The sequence below is a fragment of the Kwoniella dendrophila genome, chromosome 6 (genome assembly GCF_036810415.1).
Source record: "Kwoniella dendrophila CBS 6074 chromosome 6, complete sequence".
Lineage (NCBI taxonomy): Eukaryota > Fungi > Basidiomycota > Tremellomycetes > Tremellales > Cryptococcaceae > Kwoniella > Kwoniella dendrophila.
In genome coordinates this window covers 1,563,057-1,581,945 of record NC_089481.1, presented here as the reverse complement: position 1 = coordinate 1,581,945, position 18,889 = coordinate 1,563,057, and the positions used below count along the sequence as shown (strand labels likewise).

General features: G+C 33.9%; 9 protein-coding genes across 9 annotated transcripts; 5 read left to right on the top strand and 4 right to left on the bottom strand.

Moving 5' to 3' along the window:
* Positions 1 to 238: 238 nt before the first annotated feature.
* On the top strand, positions 239 to 2,632 carry L201_005133 (uncharacterized protein; the record flags this gene model as incomplete). Its single annotated transcript, XM_066220866.1, has 7 exons — positions 239 to 558; positions 648 to 716; positions 797 to 963; positions 1,036 to 1,607; positions 1,693 to 2,172; positions 2,279 to 2,374; positions 2,477 to 2,632. The coding sequence occupies 7 exons, from the start codon at positions 239 to 241 to the stop codon at positions 2,630 to 2,632; spliced, it is 1,860 nt and encodes a 619-aa protein (XP_066076963.1).
* Positions 2,633 to 2,874: 242 nt separating this feature from the next.
* L201_005132 (uncharacterized protein) lies at positions 2,875 to 4,927 on the bottom strand (the record flags this gene model as incomplete). The annotated part of the gene is made up of 9 exons (XM_066220865.1): positions 2,875 to 3,222; positions 3,326 to 3,470; positions 3,636 to 3,924; positions 4,010 to 4,102; positions 4,180 to 4,291; positions 4,354 to 4,455; positions 4,526 to 4,597; positions 4,668 to 4,753; positions 4,837 to 4,927. 9 exons carry the CDS (start codon positions 4,925 to 4,927, stop codon positions 2,875 to 2,877), a joined length of 1,338 nt encoding a protein of 445 aa, XP_066076962.1.
* Positions 4,928 to 5,234: 307 nt separating this feature from the next.
* On the top strand, positions 5,235 to 7,038 carry L201_005131 (uncharacterized protein; the record flags this gene model as incomplete). Its single annotated transcript, XM_066220864.1, has 5 exons — positions 5,235 to 5,485; positions 5,549 to 5,613; positions 5,689 to 6,686; positions 6,804 to 6,880; positions 6,975 to 7,038. 5 exons carry the CDS (start codon positions 5,235 to 5,237, stop codon positions 7,036 to 7,038), a joined length of 1,455 nt encoding a protein of 484 aa, XP_066076961.1.
* A 368-nt stretch (positions 7,039 to 7,406) lies between these two features.
* L201_005130 (uncharacterized protein) lies at positions 7,407 to 10,333 on the bottom strand (the record flags this gene model as incomplete). Its single annotated transcript, XM_066220863.1, has 4 exons — positions 7,407 to 8,323; positions 8,430 to 9,841; positions 9,959 to 10,130; positions 10,297 to 10,333. 4 exons carry the CDS (start codon positions 10,331 to 10,333, stop codon positions 7,407 to 7,409), a joined length of 2,538 nt encoding a protein of 845 aa, XP_066076960.1.
* A 421-nt stretch (positions 10,334 to 10,754) lies between these two features.
* Positions 10,755 to 12,312, top strand: L201_005129 (uncharacterized protein; the record flags this gene model as incomplete). The annotated part of the gene is made up of 5 exons (XM_066220862.1): positions 10,755 to 11,005; positions 11,117 to 11,177; positions 11,332 to 11,445; positions 11,525 to 12,027; positions 12,171 to 12,312. The coding sequence occupies 5 exons, from the start codon at positions 10,755 to 10,757 to the stop codon at positions 12,310 to 12,312; spliced, it is 1,071 nt and encodes a 356-aa protein (XP_066076959.1).
* Positions 12,313 to 12,718: 406 nt separating this feature from the next.
* On the bottom strand, positions 12,719 to 14,572 carry L201_005128 (uncharacterized protein; the record flags this gene model as incomplete). Its single annotated transcript, XM_066220861.1, has 4 exons — positions 12,719 to 13,282; positions 13,407 to 13,801; positions 13,919 to 14,323; positions 14,440 to 14,572. The coding sequence occupies 4 exons, from the start codon at positions 14,570 to 14,572 to the stop codon at positions 12,719 to 12,721; spliced, it is 1,497 nt and encodes a 498-aa protein (XP_066076958.1).
* A 585-nt stretch (positions 14,573 to 15,157) lies between these two features.
* On the top strand, positions 15,158 to 16,218 carry L201_005127 (uncharacterized protein; the record flags this gene model as incomplete). The annotated part of the gene is made up of 3 exons (XM_066220860.1): positions 15,158 to 15,194; positions 15,264 to 15,819; positions 15,897 to 16,218. The coding sequence occupies 3 exons, from the start codon at positions 15,158 to 15,160 to the stop codon at positions 16,216 to 16,218; spliced, it is 915 nt and encodes a 304-aa protein (XP_066076957.1).
* A 376-nt stretch (positions 16,219 to 16,594) lies between these two features.
* On the bottom strand, positions 16,595 to 17,313 carry L201_005126 (ribosomal protein L35; the record flags this gene model as incomplete). The annotated part of the gene is made up of 4 exons (XM_066220859.1): positions 16,595 to 16,630; positions 16,794 to 16,883; positions 16,990 to 16,998; positions 17,092 to 17,313. The coding sequence occupies 4 exons, from the start codon at positions 17,311 to 17,313 to the stop codon at positions 16,595 to 16,597; spliced, it is 357 nt and encodes a 118-aa protein (XP_066076956.1).
* Positions 17,314 to 18,031: 718 nt separating this feature from the next.
* On the top strand, positions 18,032 to 18,484 carry L201_005125 (histone H4; the record flags this gene model as incomplete). Its single annotated transcript, XM_066220858.1, has 3 exons — positions 18,032 to 18,114; positions 18,191 to 18,267; positions 18,333 to 18,484. 3 exons carry the CDS (start codon positions 18,032 to 18,034, stop codon positions 18,482 to 18,484), a joined length of 312 nt encoding a protein of 103 aa, XP_066076955.1.
* Positions 18,485 to 18,889: the final 405 nt, after the last annotated feature.

Here is an 18,889-nt window from a genome sequence, read left to right as displayed (position 1 = left end):
TTCAAAGGTGACATTAATTGCTTATCTTTTCATCCTATTATCTTGGATCGTCTCTTTCCCTTACACCGATCGACGGTTATCGGTTACTTAAGGTACTTTCCAACACTGACGAAAACTGAGATCATCATTCAGCTCATCTCATTCCAGCTCTGTTATTCCTTTCATCTTTGTTTGATTCACTTCTCACTATCTGAGAGGGCAGGCTCTTAGGTTTCATTGAAGTTCTACATTGAGCATTATGCCATCTTCTAATTCATCACCACCACTTCATCCTTCAACAACACATTACATAGATGAACCTCGACCTCCACCACCAATGACACCATTAGAACCACCTGATATACCAGCTATCCTACGTTCTAAAAGATCATTAAAAAGGCAAATATTATCTTTCGATCTAAATTTTTTACCTAGATCATTTCAAATCGGTTTAACATGTTTTAGTATTGGTATAAGTGCTGTACAAGCTAATGGAGTTTATTGTTGGGGTACGTATGGTCCTGTAGTTGCTAAACAATTACAATTGGATGGTACACAAGCTCAAACTATTGTCATTGGGTAAGTAATCATCATTACAACAAGCTGAATTACTAGCAACTATCTTTAAGTGGAGATGATGAGCTTATAAATGATGATATGACTTATAGAGGTATACTGGGTGTATATCTTTGTGCTGCTCCGTTAGGTGCATTAACAGATAAGTATGGACCAAGGATGTAAGTCAAGTCCTTTGTACTCTATCTTCAATTAAACGTATTCATAATCAGACATTAGCTAATATCTCTCGATATCTTAGTGGATCTTTAGTATCGGCTTGTTTGAGTTTGATAGGATATCAGTCATTTGCAGGAATATTACGAAAAGCTACATATGAAACTCCATATGTTCATCTATATCTTACTGCAGCATATTTTTTGGTTGGTGCAGCTACAGTAGGATCTTATTTTGCTTGTTTAACTTGTGGTGAGTATAGCTACAGAACATCATTAACATGAAGACTCATAAATGAATATAAATATATATAATCGTTTCTAGCATCATTATCATTTCCCTCACATCCAACATTAGCATTATCTTTACCATTATCATTAATTGGTTTATCAGCATTAGTTTTATCATCATTTTCAACATTGTCTTTCTTCACTTCATCGACAAATTCACCAGATTTAGATTCAGCAAAATTCTTATTCTTTTTAGGTATATTATCACCTTCAATTAATTTATTTGGTTCTTTAGCTATGAAAGTTATACCTCAACCTGAATTATTTGGTGAAATTAAATTACCTCAAGATGTTAATGACGATACAACACCTCATAATACAGCGGTTAATCCCAATATACATCATCAAATTGATGAAAATGGACAAATCGATAACCAGGAAGAAGAAGAAGATGAAGATATAGATGTAGGAGATATGAGTGAAAGTATCGGACAATTATTAAGATTAGATGAAAGAACTCCAATGTTAATTGGTGGCATTGAAGCTGCATGGGAAGAAGTTGAAGCTATAGAACAAGGTAAAGATGATTGGACAGCTAAAGATATTATAAAGGATTATCAAGGATTTTGGATTTTTGGTTTAGTGTTGGCTTTAATCATTGGACCTGTGAGTGAATCATGCAATGTGATATCTAGAATATCATGAATTTTGTATAGCTGATATACCTATGAAATCTCTTAATCGTCGAAAGGGTGAGATGGTAGTAGCTTCAATAGGTTCAATCATAACATCATTATTGCCACCAACAACATCAATAAACCCTTCATCCCTAATATTCAGCTTATTTAACCCTACCAATGAATTTAAATTTACGATAAATTCTACTGAATCTACAACACCTTTGGCATTAAGGAATAAACATGTATTTTTATTATCACTTACATCAACGATATCAAGATTAATTACAGGTGCATTAGCAGATTATTTAGCACCACCATTAACAGCTACAATTAATCCTCTACATAAAACAGATCCAGTTAATCAACCTACACATTTATTTATACGTAAAAGACCTGTAAGATTAAGTAGATCTGCTTTTGCTGCTTTATCAGGAACGATATTAGGTTTGGTTTTCGCTTGGTCAGCTGGATTCTTAAATGGAAAAGGTGAAACTTTAAGTGTTCTAAGTGCTGGTTCTGGAGCCATGTATGGAGCTATCTTTACACTTGTTGTGAGTCTGATTCTTCCTAATCTAACTTCTTCACGTTTCGGCATTGAAGGAACTTGGTGAGTTCAGGCATGGTACTAAATAAAGGAATATATCTTGTGCGTCTTAGCCCGCTATCGTATCACATCATTATGGTCCAACAAATTTCGGTCTGGCTTGGGGTATGATCTCTTATTTTGCAGCTTTAGGTTCTGTTGTATATTCTGTAAGTCGACTTCTACCCATTTTGTCAATAGCTTGATAATTCTTAATCCCTATTCGAATGACTCAATGACGTTTACTAACTGATGTCAACTCTCCTTTTTAGTATCTCTACGCAATATTATCCGTTCCAGAAACAGGCAATCCCTCAGATCAATGTTATGGTCCACAATGTTTTAGAAATACATTTATCATTTGTGCAATTAGTTGTATTATCGGTGCTATTGGTGTAGCGATCTTAGGTAGAAGATGGAAAGTATAGTTCGTCTCAAAAACAGGTTACACGCCAGGTGAAGGGAAATTATAGTTATAGTGACGGCTTTTGACGATCTCAAACGAAAACGACAAGTAAATTCATTTCACAAATACATATGTATTTCTGTGTTGCTTTGGATGATATTCTCGTTTATTATATACAATTACACGTTTATTTTATTGACATAATTAGATCATGTAATGCATTATCTTATCGATTTGATTTTGAACTACATATTTACTTGTTTTTTAAGCAGTTATAATACCTCTTAATCTATTTAAACCTCTTTTAATTTCAAATGGATTACCTTGAGAAGAATTTATCAATTCCATAAATAAATCATCTGATTGATTATTTGAAGTTAAACCTTTTCTTATATATAATTGATATAATCCTTGAATTTCTTTAATTGACATATTAAATGGAATTTCAATTTTTTTTAAACCTGATTTTGAATGTAATAAATGATATTCATTTAATTTTTCATAAGGTGTTATTTCTTTAGTGGATTTTAATGATAATCCTTGAATTAAAGATGAAGAAGGTAAATTTTTAGGATCAGATAATGATAATGATGTTAATATTGTTCCTTTAGCCTATTTTGATTTAATGAGAACATATATAAAAAGAAGATGATTAATTAGTATAACTTCAATTTATAGATCTATATTTGGGACATACCAGAAAAGAAAAACTCACAAATGAACGTCTACCTGAAATGAAATCTAATGCTAATCTAGGTGTAGATAAATGATATGGTTCTATAGGTGTATAATCAGGTGTTCGATATTCAGAAATTTTAAATAATGTTTGTACTTCATCAATTGCCCAAATTACGGGGAATCTATAATTAATTGGGAAAAAAGGAATACGATTTATCAGTATATTAACTTGAATTGATCAATCTCTGCACCTCCCTCCGGTACTTCATTCACTTCGCCCCTTGCTAGCAACTTAACGACGAACACGCAATGGAGCTATGCGATATGATCTACACTTCTACACTTACTGAGTTTGTTGTTCTAAAACACTCATTACTTGATCTAAAGCTTTTACAGATAATCTATCATCTTTACTGCCTAAAGAAACTAATTCAGATAATTTTGTTCCTTTAGTTAAATTTTTAACACCTGGAATTGATGAAAAATCTATATCTTCAATCAAATTAATTTGATCTAATTTATCTTTATTATTTAATGATAAATTTGATAATATTGTTTGTGAAGATTCCCATTGATTAAAAAATTGTGTTGAAGAATCATATATATAATGTGAAGATGAATTTGTCCATTCAGTTGCTATGTTGTATAATTTAATACGTACAATACAATACATAAGCTAAAATATTGATCAATTAGATGGAAATATAGTGATCTAGCTTACCTTTAGGATTGAAAAGCACTATATATCCACTTTCTAATGCATATGCAACAGATTGTAATAATAACATACTTTTCCCACTGCCTCTTTCACCGGCTAACGAATCAAGGCAAATCTCACAGGTCAGCCACAACAAACCACTAAAAGAAAATTCAAAAAAGAATCTGACTCACTCAAGACATATCTAGAGTCTTTACTTGATTTTCCTTTGGCCGAATCTAATTGTCTAGCTAAATCTATGGTAGATTGTCTAACTATACTTGCTGGTCCACCATTTGCCGATAGCTATACCGATAATCCAGTCGTCAGCTAATCCACCTGTATGGTCTGATGTGACTGATACTAACCTCTTGATCTACTTTCTTTGATAATCCAAACGATTTTATTTTATCATAAGTTGATTTTGAAAATGTCGTTGGTTTTCCTACATTTTCTGATCGGTAGTTATTCTATTTTTCAAATTATGTCCGAGTTAGCTGAATACCCTCATAGAAGACACTCGAAAGTGAGACAGCTTACAGATTGTAATTTTGGATAATCTGATAAATCCGGTATTTGTCCTGCCATTGAGAACTTTAATGCTACATTCGACTAACAAAACAAAAAGTAAAGCATGAGCTATTTCCACGAGTAAGTAGAACCAATGACGGATTTAGCTTACCTGACCACTTCCTCCACTACCACCTGAAGTTGCATCCTTTTTCTTTTGATTGAAACCTTGTTTTCCACCTTTTGAAGTAGCAGTAGCTATTCAAGATATCCATATTCAGTTTCTTGTTCAATGCAGTAAGACTTCCTTAAACACGATAGTAAAATACCCAAAAACATACCTTTTTTAGGTTTGGCTACGGCTAAAACAGGTGCAGAAGTCGAGATACCTCTTGATAATGGTGTTGCTGAGAATCGTATTATGGGTCTCATGCTGTTTTGTTGAGATGTATGCTAGGGATTTAGAAGGATATGTAGTTGTAAAATAAGTCTGAAATGTTCAAATCATGAGATATTGTTGCCTGAATTTGCGAACAAGACAGCAAGTGATAGAGATAACTGGAGATGGGATAAAAATGAAAAAAATAACGATAAAATAATAAAAAAGTTGAAGATTATTATCATTACCGGTTAATTTTGAAATACACTGCTACTACGTTGTAAATAAAATCAGAATTGAAATTTATGCTTTTACCTATCTATATCATACATTGAAACCATTGAGAACAGCATATCCATCATGGCACCTACAAAGACATCAAAAACGACGACAGCGAAACCATATGAAAGACCTTCTTCTGGATCTTCATCTTCTTTAGCTAAAGGGAAAGGAAAAGCTAAAGCATCCACAACAAATCAAGTTAATATAGGAGCACCATCAAGTTTAGGTCAATCTTCAAGAAAAGGAAAGAAAGCATGGAGGAGAAATATTGATATAAGGCAAGAAGAAGAAGCTTTGGAAAGAGGTAGAGAAGAAGAAAGGGTTACTGGGTGAGTTATGTTCATTCTTAGTAAAATCTGATGCGCTAACGTATATATCTTATATCGATTTAGTGGACCAATTGCACAGAAATCAAATACCGATTTGTTTACTGTAGATGTAGTTGGTGATGTTGAGGGTGAGTCATTAAAGCTATATGTAAAGTGATGTATTTTGATGATTGCTGATATATTGGTTATTATCATCTCCATAGTTGGTAAAAGAGCTAGAAGAGCTCATAAACCATTAAGATCACTTGCTATACTAAATGAACGATCTGCTGTACCTTCCTTAACATCAAAACCTTCTTCTTCTTCTTCTTCGGCGAGAAGTAGTAAATCAAAATTACATATATCTGGAGCTGAAAAAGAAAGATTAAGAAGAATTGCTAGAAAAACAACGATTAATTCAGATGGTTTAACATCTTCAGCAGATATACGTAAATTAAATTCTTTGGACAATAGTAATAATAAAGATGTATGGGGGGAGGAAGAAACTCAAGAAATTATAGTTAAAGGTGGATTTGGTGAAGAAACAATAATAAAAAAAAAAGTTAAAGTACCATTAACATTACAAAAACAACGTGAGATTTGTTTGAATCAAAATGTGATGGATAATAATGATTATATACCTAAAGGTGGATTATCATATAATCCAACATTAGAATCACATCAATTATTAATTAAAGATGCTATAAAAGAAGAAGAAGAATTATTAAGAAAAGAAGAAGAAAATCAAAAGAAAATTGATGAATTAGGTATTGTAGTTGAATCAAGAAAACTTAATTGGAAACCATCAGAATTTGCTGAAGGTATGTTAGTTGGTCCAGGTGAAATATCTTCATCATCCGATAATGAAAATTCAGATGAAGAAGAAGAGGTTTCAGTGGTGAAGAAGAAACAAAGTAAAAGAAAAACTACAGCACAAAGAAATAAAGCATTAAGAAATAAATTAGCGCAACAAGCAATAAAACAAGAATTAGAAAAGAATAAATTGAATAAATCTATTGGTTCAGTCATTTCATATAAAAAAGAAATTGAAAAAAAATTAAAAGAACAAAAACAAAAAGAACAATTAGCTAAATTAGTAAAAGAACAAAGAGAAAAATTAGGTAAACAAGAAGGTGAAAAGATAGGTAAACATAAATTACAAAAAAATAGAATTCAAGTTCAATTAGGTGAAGATTTAGCTGAAAGTTTAAGACAAGTCAAGGTGAGTTTAAAAGTCCAAATTACAATTTATTTATTTTTCTCTTCAAATAGAAATAGCTATTAAAAAATGATTTTTAACTGATATTGATTTATTATATTATGTGTTTGTCGTATATAGCCCGAAGGAAACTTGTTCAAAGATAGATTCTTAGCATTACAAAAGAGAGCTTTGATTGAACCTAGAGTACCTGTATTGTAAGTTGATCAAACCATATCAATAAACTATCTACCTCTTCAATATATCCCAAAGCGCTTATGAAGCTAATTATATTATCTTTTGACTCGGTAGACCCAAGAAACGAACTACCAAACTCAAGGAGTATGAGAAACACGCCTACAAGAGATTCGAGTAAAATCGACATTATAGATATTCTAGACATTCTAAACCTACATTTTTTGCGTTTTGAAGTTATGTTTATTCGTTTGTATGTACAATATGTGATTTTCTCCCAAATAATGATATGCTTTTTTTTTCCCATTTGCGATCCATGAATGAACATGCATTATATCCATTGAGATTGGATTACATCTATCGTACAAGAACAACAAGCGAAAACAGCAATGTGCGATGTGCGATGTGTGAAGGTTGACTAACAAGCTACAAGCATATACAATAGAAACAGAGTTGTCGAAACTTGTTATGAGATTATACGAATTTAAAATGGTTACTATGGATACTTTTACACCATGCTTCGATATATGAAATCCAACGAAAATCATCTTATCCCGTTGTATAATCACTAGTACTACTACTACCTTCTAAACCATTATTATTACTACTTCCTAGAACACTTAAATCTAAATTACCTAAATAATTAGGATCAGATAATTGAGTTTCCCAACCATTTAATAAATCTTGCATTTCTTGACTTAATTCAATTGACATTCCATCATTTAATCCATTAAATAAATTATCTAAACTGAAATTTTCATTTTCATTTGAATTAGAATCTATCTGACTATTATTATTATTCGTCGTTGTTGATAAAATTCCATTCTCATTTGTAGAAGAGTTATTATCATTTATAATAGAATTTTCAAATGTTGCTAAAAATGCTGTTAAATCTAATTCTTCATTGTTATTGCTGGTAGAAGTATTATGGTTCATATTTGATAAAGCATTACCAAATGATTGCATTTCTTGTTGTTGATTTTGATTTACAGGTATAGCAGGTGAAGTACTAAATAATGAATTTGCATTTGAATTTGATGTAGTTGAATTTGTAGGTGAAAATCCAAATACTTCAGCACCAAAATCTATATTACTTTCACCTGCTCTTGTTGAAGCTCTTGTTGCTCTCCTTGGACTAGGTGGTGGAGGTGCTTTAGTTTTCTGTCTTTTCCTACTAGGTGATTCTGGTATCGTACTTGTAAATTGATGAGTATGTTGATGTTGATGAGACTGAGTATTATGTATAGTGTGCGTTTCTTTATCTGAATTCGTTCGATTCAATCTAGGTGACGAACGTAAGCCAGATGCAGGTCCATCGTTTATATCGTGAGCATGTTTTCGTTTCGTATCTGTAGGTATATTGGTTGAGTGTTGTGGTAGAGTAGAAGATGATCCAGGTTTGTAAGGCTGAGACCATAATTCAGGCGGACGCATTCGTTTATGCTCGTTGAAGTAAAGGCCGCAGTCTGGATCAAATGAAGAGCTGTTAGCTGAGGATACCAATGTGGAGTATATTCCAAGAAAACATGAACCGGTGGATGGTAATCACTGGTAAAGGAAGACCCGACTCACCATCACAAACCTTCCTAGGCGTACCATCTTTCATCTTTTTCGTTCTCCAACAACTACTGGTCAATGTACCACAATTACAACAACCATCTTGCATGTTTCTAGTTATCCTACCTGGTGTAGGTAAAGGTGGATGTGACGGTGTAGGGGTTGTGGCCTCTGGACTATCATCTTCATTATCTTTATCTTTATCATCTGATCCTACTCCATTATTACCATTACGTAGAGATTTTTTCGTTTTGTTTTTAGATTCAACATTTGAACTTGGTGATTTATTTATACCCGTCATATTCCTTAATGCAGCGAAACTAGTTGAATTTGTCGGTACAGCTTTTAATAAATTCCTTAATACTGGATTAGAAGCTAAATGTCGAGCTAATTCAGGTGACATCATTCCATCTGCTCTTAATAATGCATGTAATTTCGATCTAGAAGGTGTAGAAGGTGGTGGTGATTTAGATCGTGGTATGGGAGGTGGCGTAACTTGTCGATTACGCTGTATTGATGGTCCAGCTTGAGATTGACTAGTAGAGGCTTCAGCTTTATTTGCTATTGGCTGCTGAGGAGGAGGAGCTGATTGTCGGGAGTCGCCTATGGATGAAGATGGGCGACTGGAAGGCATGTTTGAGCTTGAGGGTAAAGCAGGTAACGAGGAAGGTGGCATAGTGGTCGAAGAGGGGCGCTGTGATAGTGAAGAAGACGGTCTTGAGGACTGTCCGTTTTGAGATTGATGATTCCCTACTGGTATAGGCGATGGCTGGGCTATAGGTATCGGTGGTCTTACAGTAGCAGTCGAAGAAGCTGAAGGACCAGGTTGTTGAGGTGTCGAGTTGATATTCGGTGTTCTATTTCCACCTTCACTACGATGATTACTATTGTTATATCTAGTTATACCATTAACCAAAGGAGATGATCTAGCAGGTGTACTACCCGTATTTGGTCTTAAAGGTGATGAAGCTTGGGCTGATGATATTGAAGTTGATTTACCTTTTTGTAACATATCTTCAAATTCTCTTCTATTTTGAAATTCAACTTTACCATCAGGATTTAATTGTCTTAAACTTATTCCTACTTCTAATCCCCATCCTTTACCATCTTGATCTTCAGGATTTAAAGAGTTATTTGAATTTGCTAAAGCCATTAAACCTTCTAATCCACCTTGAGGTGCGAAATGTGTTGAAGAAAATTCATATTCTCTAACTAATCTTCCTTTTATTAGAGTTGATCCTGATCCAGATTCAGATAATACCCAAGATAAAAATCCTTTACCTGTCCATGAATCTATTCCAGTCGATGGTGATGAGGGTCCATTAGGTGAAGATGGAAATGCTCTTGCGGCTGATGGTCGATGTATAGAGGGATCAAGGTTGTATACAGAGAAATCTAATGAAGTGGAATTGGGAATGCACTCGGGACTGTAAAATTGCGCAATAGTGAATACAAGAGGACCAAAGATGTAGAAGAAGTGGTAACAGAGTTGGGCAGATAACTTGAGTGAACAGAAAGACTTATTCTGTAGACTATTCACTCACCTAGCAAAACATATTCCTCTTGCGACAGTTTTCAGCGTACAACTTCCGATTGGTCCTTCCCCTCCATTTGAAGCGTGGATTGGTGAACCAGGATGTACATATACATCTTGACGATCATGTAGAACAGTCAAATATGATTGAGATGAAGTATCTATGCTGTACAGTACTTTCACTGTTTACATCGATGGGTGAATCGAGAAAAAACGGTGAAATTCAGAAAAGTTTTTTGTTGACGCGTTTGAAGGAAAACAAAGTTTATTTACATCTTATTAGTTAGATCATATCCTATATTGAAGAAGGTCCATACTTTTGGTCTACAGCAGTGATGGAGAACTTACCTGGTAACGAGTGAATCTTGCCCGGTGAAGGCGGCATCTTGTAAGATGAATGACAAGATATATAAGAGAAAGAACAAGGGGTTATGTTATTGTTTTGATGATTTTTGATAGAATCGACTTGCAAGGTGTGGAATGCTGAAAAGGTAATGTTAAAGAGATGTTAATTTTGGGTAACTCAGGGTTTCAACATCGAAGACGGGATCAAATTGTTTGTTTACAATATATAATGATATCATAATACTATCTACGGTCAACACGGTCAATGCGATTACCGGTTGAGATTGTATATTAACCTTTTAATTTATATTCAGCTTCGATATGAATATGGGATGTCATTGAAGCACAAACATAAGATTGAAGAGCTCGAATCGATTGAAGAGACTGTGAGGCTGTAGAAATACAACTATTGTTCAGGAGATCAATGAAGATTCACATATAGACATTGTGAAGTGGTAAAAATGCAAAGATCACCACAATCACCACCTTTTCTACGATATAAAACACCTAATTTCTCACATAACAATTTATCATTTTCACCTTATTTCGAACAACGTTTAGCTTTAGCTTCAGGATCAAATTTCGGTTTGGTAGGTAATGGTAGAATACATATTATAAATTTAGATCCAAATATACATGGAGGTATAAGACCTATTAAATATTTCGAAACTAGAGATTGTGTTTTTGATATTGCTTGGAATGAATCTCATGAGTGAGTTTAGTTTTTTTCTTTTCTTCTTCACTTTTCAGAATCCTAAATTGTAAGATACTTTGTATGAGTCAAAGACATTGGAAAGGCTGATGTTGTGTATTGCAAGTTAAGAAATCAAATTGCTGCAGGATGTGGAAATGGTGCGATCAAGCTATTTGATGTGACTTTGGAGGTAAGTTTCGTTTCTGTTTTCATAAGGGGATCTGCCTGCATCAAATTGAAGATCATACTGGATCATCCGAGCAATGACTTGATTTATACGGATATAGAAATCAATATCAAGGTTTATGTAGGGTCTCGGCTGATTTTTGTTTGTTTATAACCAGGGTCTACCGATTAAATCATGGCATGAACACTTGGCTGAAATTATGTCGATAGAATGGAATAACCTACAGAAAGATACATTTGTAACTAGTTCATGGGATTCAACGATCAAAGTGGTATGTTCCAGATCCTCCATGAAACGGTTCTTACACGAACGACTCGAGCTAAGGCAAGAATCGCTTCTTATACTCATAGTGGAACGCATCAAGGACAACATCATTCACAACGATAAAAGCTCATCGAGGACAAATATACAATGCTACATTTTCACCTCATTCACCATTTCTAATTTTATCTTGTGGTTCAGATGGATATATCAATCTATTTGATTTACGTTCTCCTTCTTCTTCTTCTCCTTCCATTCAAACATCTAATGTCAATACGCCAAATCAAAATACCCAAACAACATCAAGAACTGTATTATCAATACCAGCAGGATTACAATCAATACATACACAAAACCCAATTGAAATTTTATATTGTGATTGGAATAAATATGATCAAAACATTATCGCTTCATCATCAAAAAATGGTGAGATCAAAATGTGGGATTTTAGATATCAAAAACATATTCAGAATCCAAATACAAATGGTAGTAGGGTAATAGGTAAACATAATTTAGCATCAAGAAAAGTTTATTGGAATCCACATAAAAAAGATTCTTTGCTTAGTTCAAGTTATGATATGACTGTTAGAACGTAAGTTGTTCTTATTCTATATACCATTTTCCTTATGTCAGCCCAATTTATCAGATTCAACCACCTATTTGTTCATGTTAAAAAATCCCATTCCCATCCAGCGAATGCTAACAAGGCATATATATATATATATATTTCTTTAGATGGAATACGAATCCTCAGGTACCTGGCTACATACATTCAGCTCATACTGAATTTGTTATGGCTGTTGGTTGGAGTTTATATGATCCTGGTCTAATAGCTAGTGCAGCATGGGATGAAGAAGTACATCTATATAGGACCTAAGCAAGCTTAAAGAAAATCAAAACGAGATTTTACAAAATGAACAACCCTTCGAAACAAGATAGATTTGATAATCTTGTAAAGACAAGAAAAGTAGTGTACTAATTAGTCAAACATCGGTATACGAGCAGTTTGAAAAACTTTCCATTTAGGAGGAATTCATCTGTCCAATTTTCTGACGACACTATGCTTGCTTGCTCTGCTCGTCCTTACATTATAGTTGTATTTCTTGATTTGTTATATATCGAGTAGGCTTGTATTCTACATAGTTGGTGTGAGAGGAAGAGAAAGAGAAAGATAAAGCGATGAAATAGACTGTTAATATATATGTATGCATTTTTGTATTATACTCAATGCACAATGTACGATGCCTGTCGATAAGACATATTTTATAATGAAATTAGATGTTTTACCCCCTATCATCTCTATGCTTGTGTCTATCTCTATCCCGATCTCGATTCCGATCTCTCCTATCGTCTCGGTCTCTCCTATCATCTCTGTCCCGCCTGTCACTGCCCCTATCTCTATCCCTATTTCTATCATCACTCCTATACCTGTCACTGTCTCTGTGTCTATCTTTACTCCTACTTCTATCTCTATTACTATGACTATGGCTATGACTATGAGAATGTTGTTTAGGTGATCTACTCTTACGTCTTGATGAGCTACCATGAGATTGTTGATCAAAAATCATTCCGTAACCTTCTGTACCTCTTGCATCTCTAGGTGAAGATGCAATATACCTTCTATCATCTCTGTCATCCCTTCCATTTCCACCTCTTCCTCCATATCCATTATCCCTACCACCTCTTCCTGCACCACCCCGACCACTACCACCCCGTCCACCTCGACCACCACGTCCTCCACGGCCACCTGATATAGCTTGAGATACACTCATTTTAGCTACTGATTGTGAGAAATCAACCCATATTCTTCGATCATCCACTAAAACATTTTGCATTTTGAAGTAGGCCTTGGAGATTAGAGAGATTTTAAGGTATTAGTATAGATTCTTGGTAATTGTCCTTTTTATCGTATCATACATATTGTTATATTCCCTTGATTATGTCGATGTCAAATGATTAAAAGTAACTTACCTGTTCAGCTGATTCCCTTTCATCAAATTCAATAAAAGCGTATTGTAAAGAATCACCAGATTTTTTATCTCTAACAATTTCACATGATAAAATTTTCCCAAATCTTGAAAAAATTAATTCTAAATCTTCATCTGCAGTTACAGGATTTAATTTACATATAAATAAAATATTTTCAGGTGGTCTTATAGCAGCAAAAGGTAAATCACCAATCATTTCTAAAGTTAATGCTGATGATGCAGCTGCAGTATTTCTTTTTTTGGATTCTAATTCATCTTCAGGTAATTCTTGATTGATATCTTCTGTATCTGAAATACGTATTGAACTGAAAGAATCTGGTGGCCTTAATGGTGATGAAGGTATTGAAATAAAATCTAATGGATCATCAAATGGGTCCTCTTAAAGATTGAAGAATAAGTATCAGTTTTATGGTTTCAAAGTTAGAAATATGTATGTATTCAAATCTACGTAAAAAATAAAATCTATAGTTAAAATAACTGAACTCATCAACTCACCTAATATCTCAACATGTCTAATTCTAATATCCTGTAAAGGTCTACCGTCTTTATCTAAAAAAGCTTCATTTATCTTATCTAAAGTATCTAAACCTTCAATTACATGACCAAAAACAGCATGTTTACCATCTAAATATTCAATATTATCAGCTAAAGTGATAAAAAATTGACTTCCACATCCAGGTGGATTTGTAGGTGCAACAGCCATTGATACAGTTCCTTTTGAAACATGTTTTAATGAATTTGTTATTTCTGGTGTAAAATATCTTGAAGGTTTTGTATTTCCATTTCCATTTCCAGATTGAGATTGAGATTGATTCTGAGAGTATATATATGATTCTAACGATTCTCCACCTGTTCCTGTAGCTGTTGGATCTCCAGTTTGTGCTATAAAATCTTTTGATACTGTGAATGTTTATTCCATGCTAATTAGCTTTTTACCTTTTCTAACAATAAAAGCCTTTTTTTCCCATATAATTCATAAGAAGATATCTTGTGGATAATCTAATGATTTGACTTACCATTAAAAAAAGCATTCAAAGCGTAATACTTTATCTTACACAGCTTTAAGAAATTCTCACATGTCTTTGGACATTTATCAACTTCTAAATCTATGACTAATTCCCCTAGGGAAGTTTCCAGCATTACCGACATAATGTTGAAAATATCTACCCTGGTTTTCAAGCTATAGACTATTTGATGTGTATTCTTGACGAAGAGATGATATTCGGTTTGATTCAAGCAAAGAAGGTAGTAAAAGAGAAAAGATATATCTTTCGTGATAGACTTAATACTTGATCTTACCAAGGATAGATTTGAGCCCCACATTGAGTATACATATATGTACGATATGTACGGACTATCTAGCGGACTCTGTATATATCTCCGTGCTAATCTCGCTTTTTTTGCCACCCAAAAAGCTAAAAGTTGGATGTTTTCAGGCACCATCAAGCCACGCTCATTATAATTAGTACGGTATGCTGATACTTCCTTTTTCGTATACTGTAGCATTCCTTACAACCTCCACTATAATCTATAATTTCAGCTCAATCTCTTAACGTCCTTTCTCTCATCTCTCCATATACTCTCTCCCTCTCTCACGCATATTATAGTATAAATACAACTTGCACCATTGAATGGTCCTGGAGTCGAAAGTGTTCTTGACGAATATCTTACTATAAACATATATTTCACCCATCGTATCTATTACAAGGTTAAATAGCAAACCAAGAATCTATAATGAAGTTCTCATCAATAGCTTTATTTGCTGCGCTGGGTAAGTAAGGTTTTATCTTGATGTTTTTTTTTGAATCCATGTACTGACTTTCAGTCTATCTGTGTATAGCCGCATCAGTTTCAGCAAGTCCAATAAGGGTTTATGCCTTATCATCTGAACCGATACCTTCAATTGAAGAAATATCTTTTGGTGGTATATCAATTCCTCAACAAGATCAGGATCAAGAGAATCAATTCAAAGCATTACCAATATCGTTTGATACGATCAGGAAAAAACCATGTCATGGTGAAGGATCATCATCTAGATTCGGACCTCTAAGGTCATGGTTTGGTAATCTCGGTTCTGGTTGGAAAAATCGACACCAAGACTACGAACGTGAACGTGAAGAATCATTAGAATCTGTAAATTATAAATTGTTGAATCATTTCAAAGAACATTTCCATGAAGTAGAAGATAAAGTTGTCCCTCTCTTAGAAGGTGGATCAATTAGATTACATCCTTTAGATATACAAGAGAGCGAGTTGACTTTGTTTAATGACGATAAGGATAATGGATTGGACAGAAATCATCATCATGCTCATGCGCATAAACATGGTAATCAACATGAGCATGGACATGGACATAGACATCGACACGGATGGATGGCTAATACATTGCCAGGAAGGTAAGTCATTCAGCTATACTTTTGGCTTCCCGCTTCAGATAGCTAGACCAAAGAAGCTGATCTCAATCCCATAATAGACTCCAAAAAGCATTGAACAATCTAAAACCATTCGAATCAATCGTATTAGCCTTCGTAATTGGAGCAGGATTAGGATCAATCCTACATCTATTCTTCATGTTATGTTTATTGTCTTTTAGATACTTTAAATATGGCCGTTCACATTCTTCAAGAGAAGAAAGAATATCAAGGAGAGAAAATAGAAAATCCAGAAAAAATGGTAATTCTGTTAGATTTGCTGATCAAGTTCAATATCAAGAACAAGAGGAATTGTTACCTGCTTATGAAGAACAAGGTGAAAATGTTGGATTGGTGAGAAACGAGAAATCTGAGCAAGCTTAGGTTTTTGGTTCTTACACGTTTGATATAGAGTAGAATGATATATGTTATATGTGCAGTTCAAGGGAAGAGATGGAATTGAGGATGGTATCCTGAATTACCGTATAAATCTTTGTGAAATAGATACTGTTTTATACTTCTATATAATGTTAATAATACATATGCACTGGTTGTCATACTTATCTCCTTTCAAGATAGTTGGTGTTTTTCAATATCTATCAACGTCTCTTCTTTAGAGGTATCAATGTAAATCAAGTTCTTTATAATAGTTAAGATCGTTAAATTGGGGTTGGGTATATTAATTGGAACAATGCAAAATTGTATGATATTGCAAAAGTGGGATATTTATACATCTAATCATCAAACTGAAACCACATTCTTAAGCGTATGGTAACATTTTCTTCAATTTTCGACCCTATTTGAATTACAATAAAGAAAAAAGACAAACCAAAAAAAAAAATGGTTAACTATTATTCATCCCTCTTTTACATACATCTCATCCATGCAAAAATGAATAAGAAAAAAATCCGATTATATAGCATTTAAGAATATAAGATAATTAAATAAATACAACTTACCTGTGTTTTTGTAACATAAACTGATTTCGCTAATCTATTTATTCGTGATGTTGAAAATGCTGTATTCAAATGTGATTTACCTGTTTGAGCCTAAAATAATAGATGATTGAAAACAGATATATAATTAGAACTCCATTCTTACATTCATAATCACGACAGTATCGTCTATAGCTGAAGAGAAGGACTCTTCACTTACTCGCTTAAACTAAATGAGGTAAACAATAAAGGATATTAGCTTCTACATGAATTACATATGTTCGGTAAAAAAATTGAGCAAAATCAACGATAATATACTCACAAGACCATTAGCATTAGCGAAGAATCTTTTTTTACATCCAGAATGTGATTTCAATTTTTGTTTAACTAAACAAGGTGATGAAGTTGAAAATGATGATGATGATGATGATTGTATAACACTAAATCCAGGTATATTCAATGATGGAATTCGAGATGGTCCAGCTATACTTGAAATTGATGAAAAAGTGGTTGGTCGAGTGAATAATCTTGGTAAAAATGACATGTTTGTGATACAGATTCTTCTCTTGAGCTGAATGATTTGACTTTGTATGACGCTTCTTTGTTATCAAGTATATGCAAGTATTCTAAGATGTATAATGATATCTGGTCTTTCTAAATCATCCAAAATATCCTTCTTTCTGCGTTAATGTCAACCTGAATCCGAAACTTGAAACTAGTCGGAAAGAAGCTAAGCTCAAAGCTAAAAGTCGATTGATTACGTATGCATGACTCTTTCAAATCGAAAACACATGGTCGATCCTCAAAAATGTAAATCGAACACCCATTTATTGAGCCACTCGCTTCATCACGTGATTTTAGCTGTTTCAGTCAAGCGGGATTTCTATATCACCGTGATTCGGTCAATCATTTTGTGTGATGTTTGGTTCAATTACCTCCACATCCCTTGACCCTTTTCAAATGTCATGTCGTACTACGCGCGCGTCACTCAACTACTAAGGTTAGTCAACCACCGTGTGTGACATTAACTTTCTCAGATACAGATGCATATATAATTTCAACTTGATTTTATCTTATTCTCTCTTTCTCTTCTCTTCTCATCATTAAGCGATAAATTCAATCCAGTCAACCAAGTCTCCCTTTTGTAAGTTTCATTCGTTACCATAGAAACCACGTCAACCCTTTATATTCAGTAGGAATGTTAGCTGACGTCAACTTGTCTACAGCTCAACCCTACCCAAGTTACTTATAAATAAATCACAATGTCAGGTCGAGGAAAAGGTGGTAAAGGTTTAGGTAAAGGTGGTGCCAAAAGACACAGAAAAGTCTTGAGAGATAACATCCAGTAAGTCTTTGACGCTTACCATCAGTCATTTATACATACAACGACAGGTTAGCTGACCTCACTACCCTTTACTTAGAGGTATTACCAAACCAGCTATCAGACGTCTCGCAAGAAGAGGTGGTGTTAAGAGAATTTCAGGTCTCATCTATGAAGGTAAGTTAGCTTAGAGCTGTTCTTCTTCCGGGTTAGCCCTAACTTACTCATCTCATTATCTACAGAAACTCGAGGTGTATTAAAGATTTTCCTTGAAAACGTTATTAGAGATTCAGTTACATACACTGAACACGCCAAGAGAAAGACTGTCACTTCATTAGATGTTGTATACGCTCTTAAGAGACAAGGTAGAACTTTATATGGTTTCGGTGCTTAATCGATTCTTTAGGCCCTCATACCTTAACTATTCGCTCATTACCCCCTTTTTAAATATTCGTTTTTCGATCTTATTTCATTTTTATAAATAGTCATTCTTGGAATCTTATGATAATAACGATTACCAATTGAAGAGAAATTACAATCCGTGATATATGGTAGTTCCCTTGTAACCCTTTTTTGTAAGGAATTTATTAGAGAATGTATCATGTTATCTACAGCATATCTTAGTTTATTCTGTATATAAGCAATTTACCGTGCATTTAGCAAGCCTGCTTATTAAGCAAGTATGAAGAATGAGACTGCTTACTCACTGTACAGCAAAGAGAAGGCCTACTGAAGTACTGTAAGTAGCAAAATTGACGTATTAACTCGCATGATTGGATCATCCATGATTTTTGGTGAT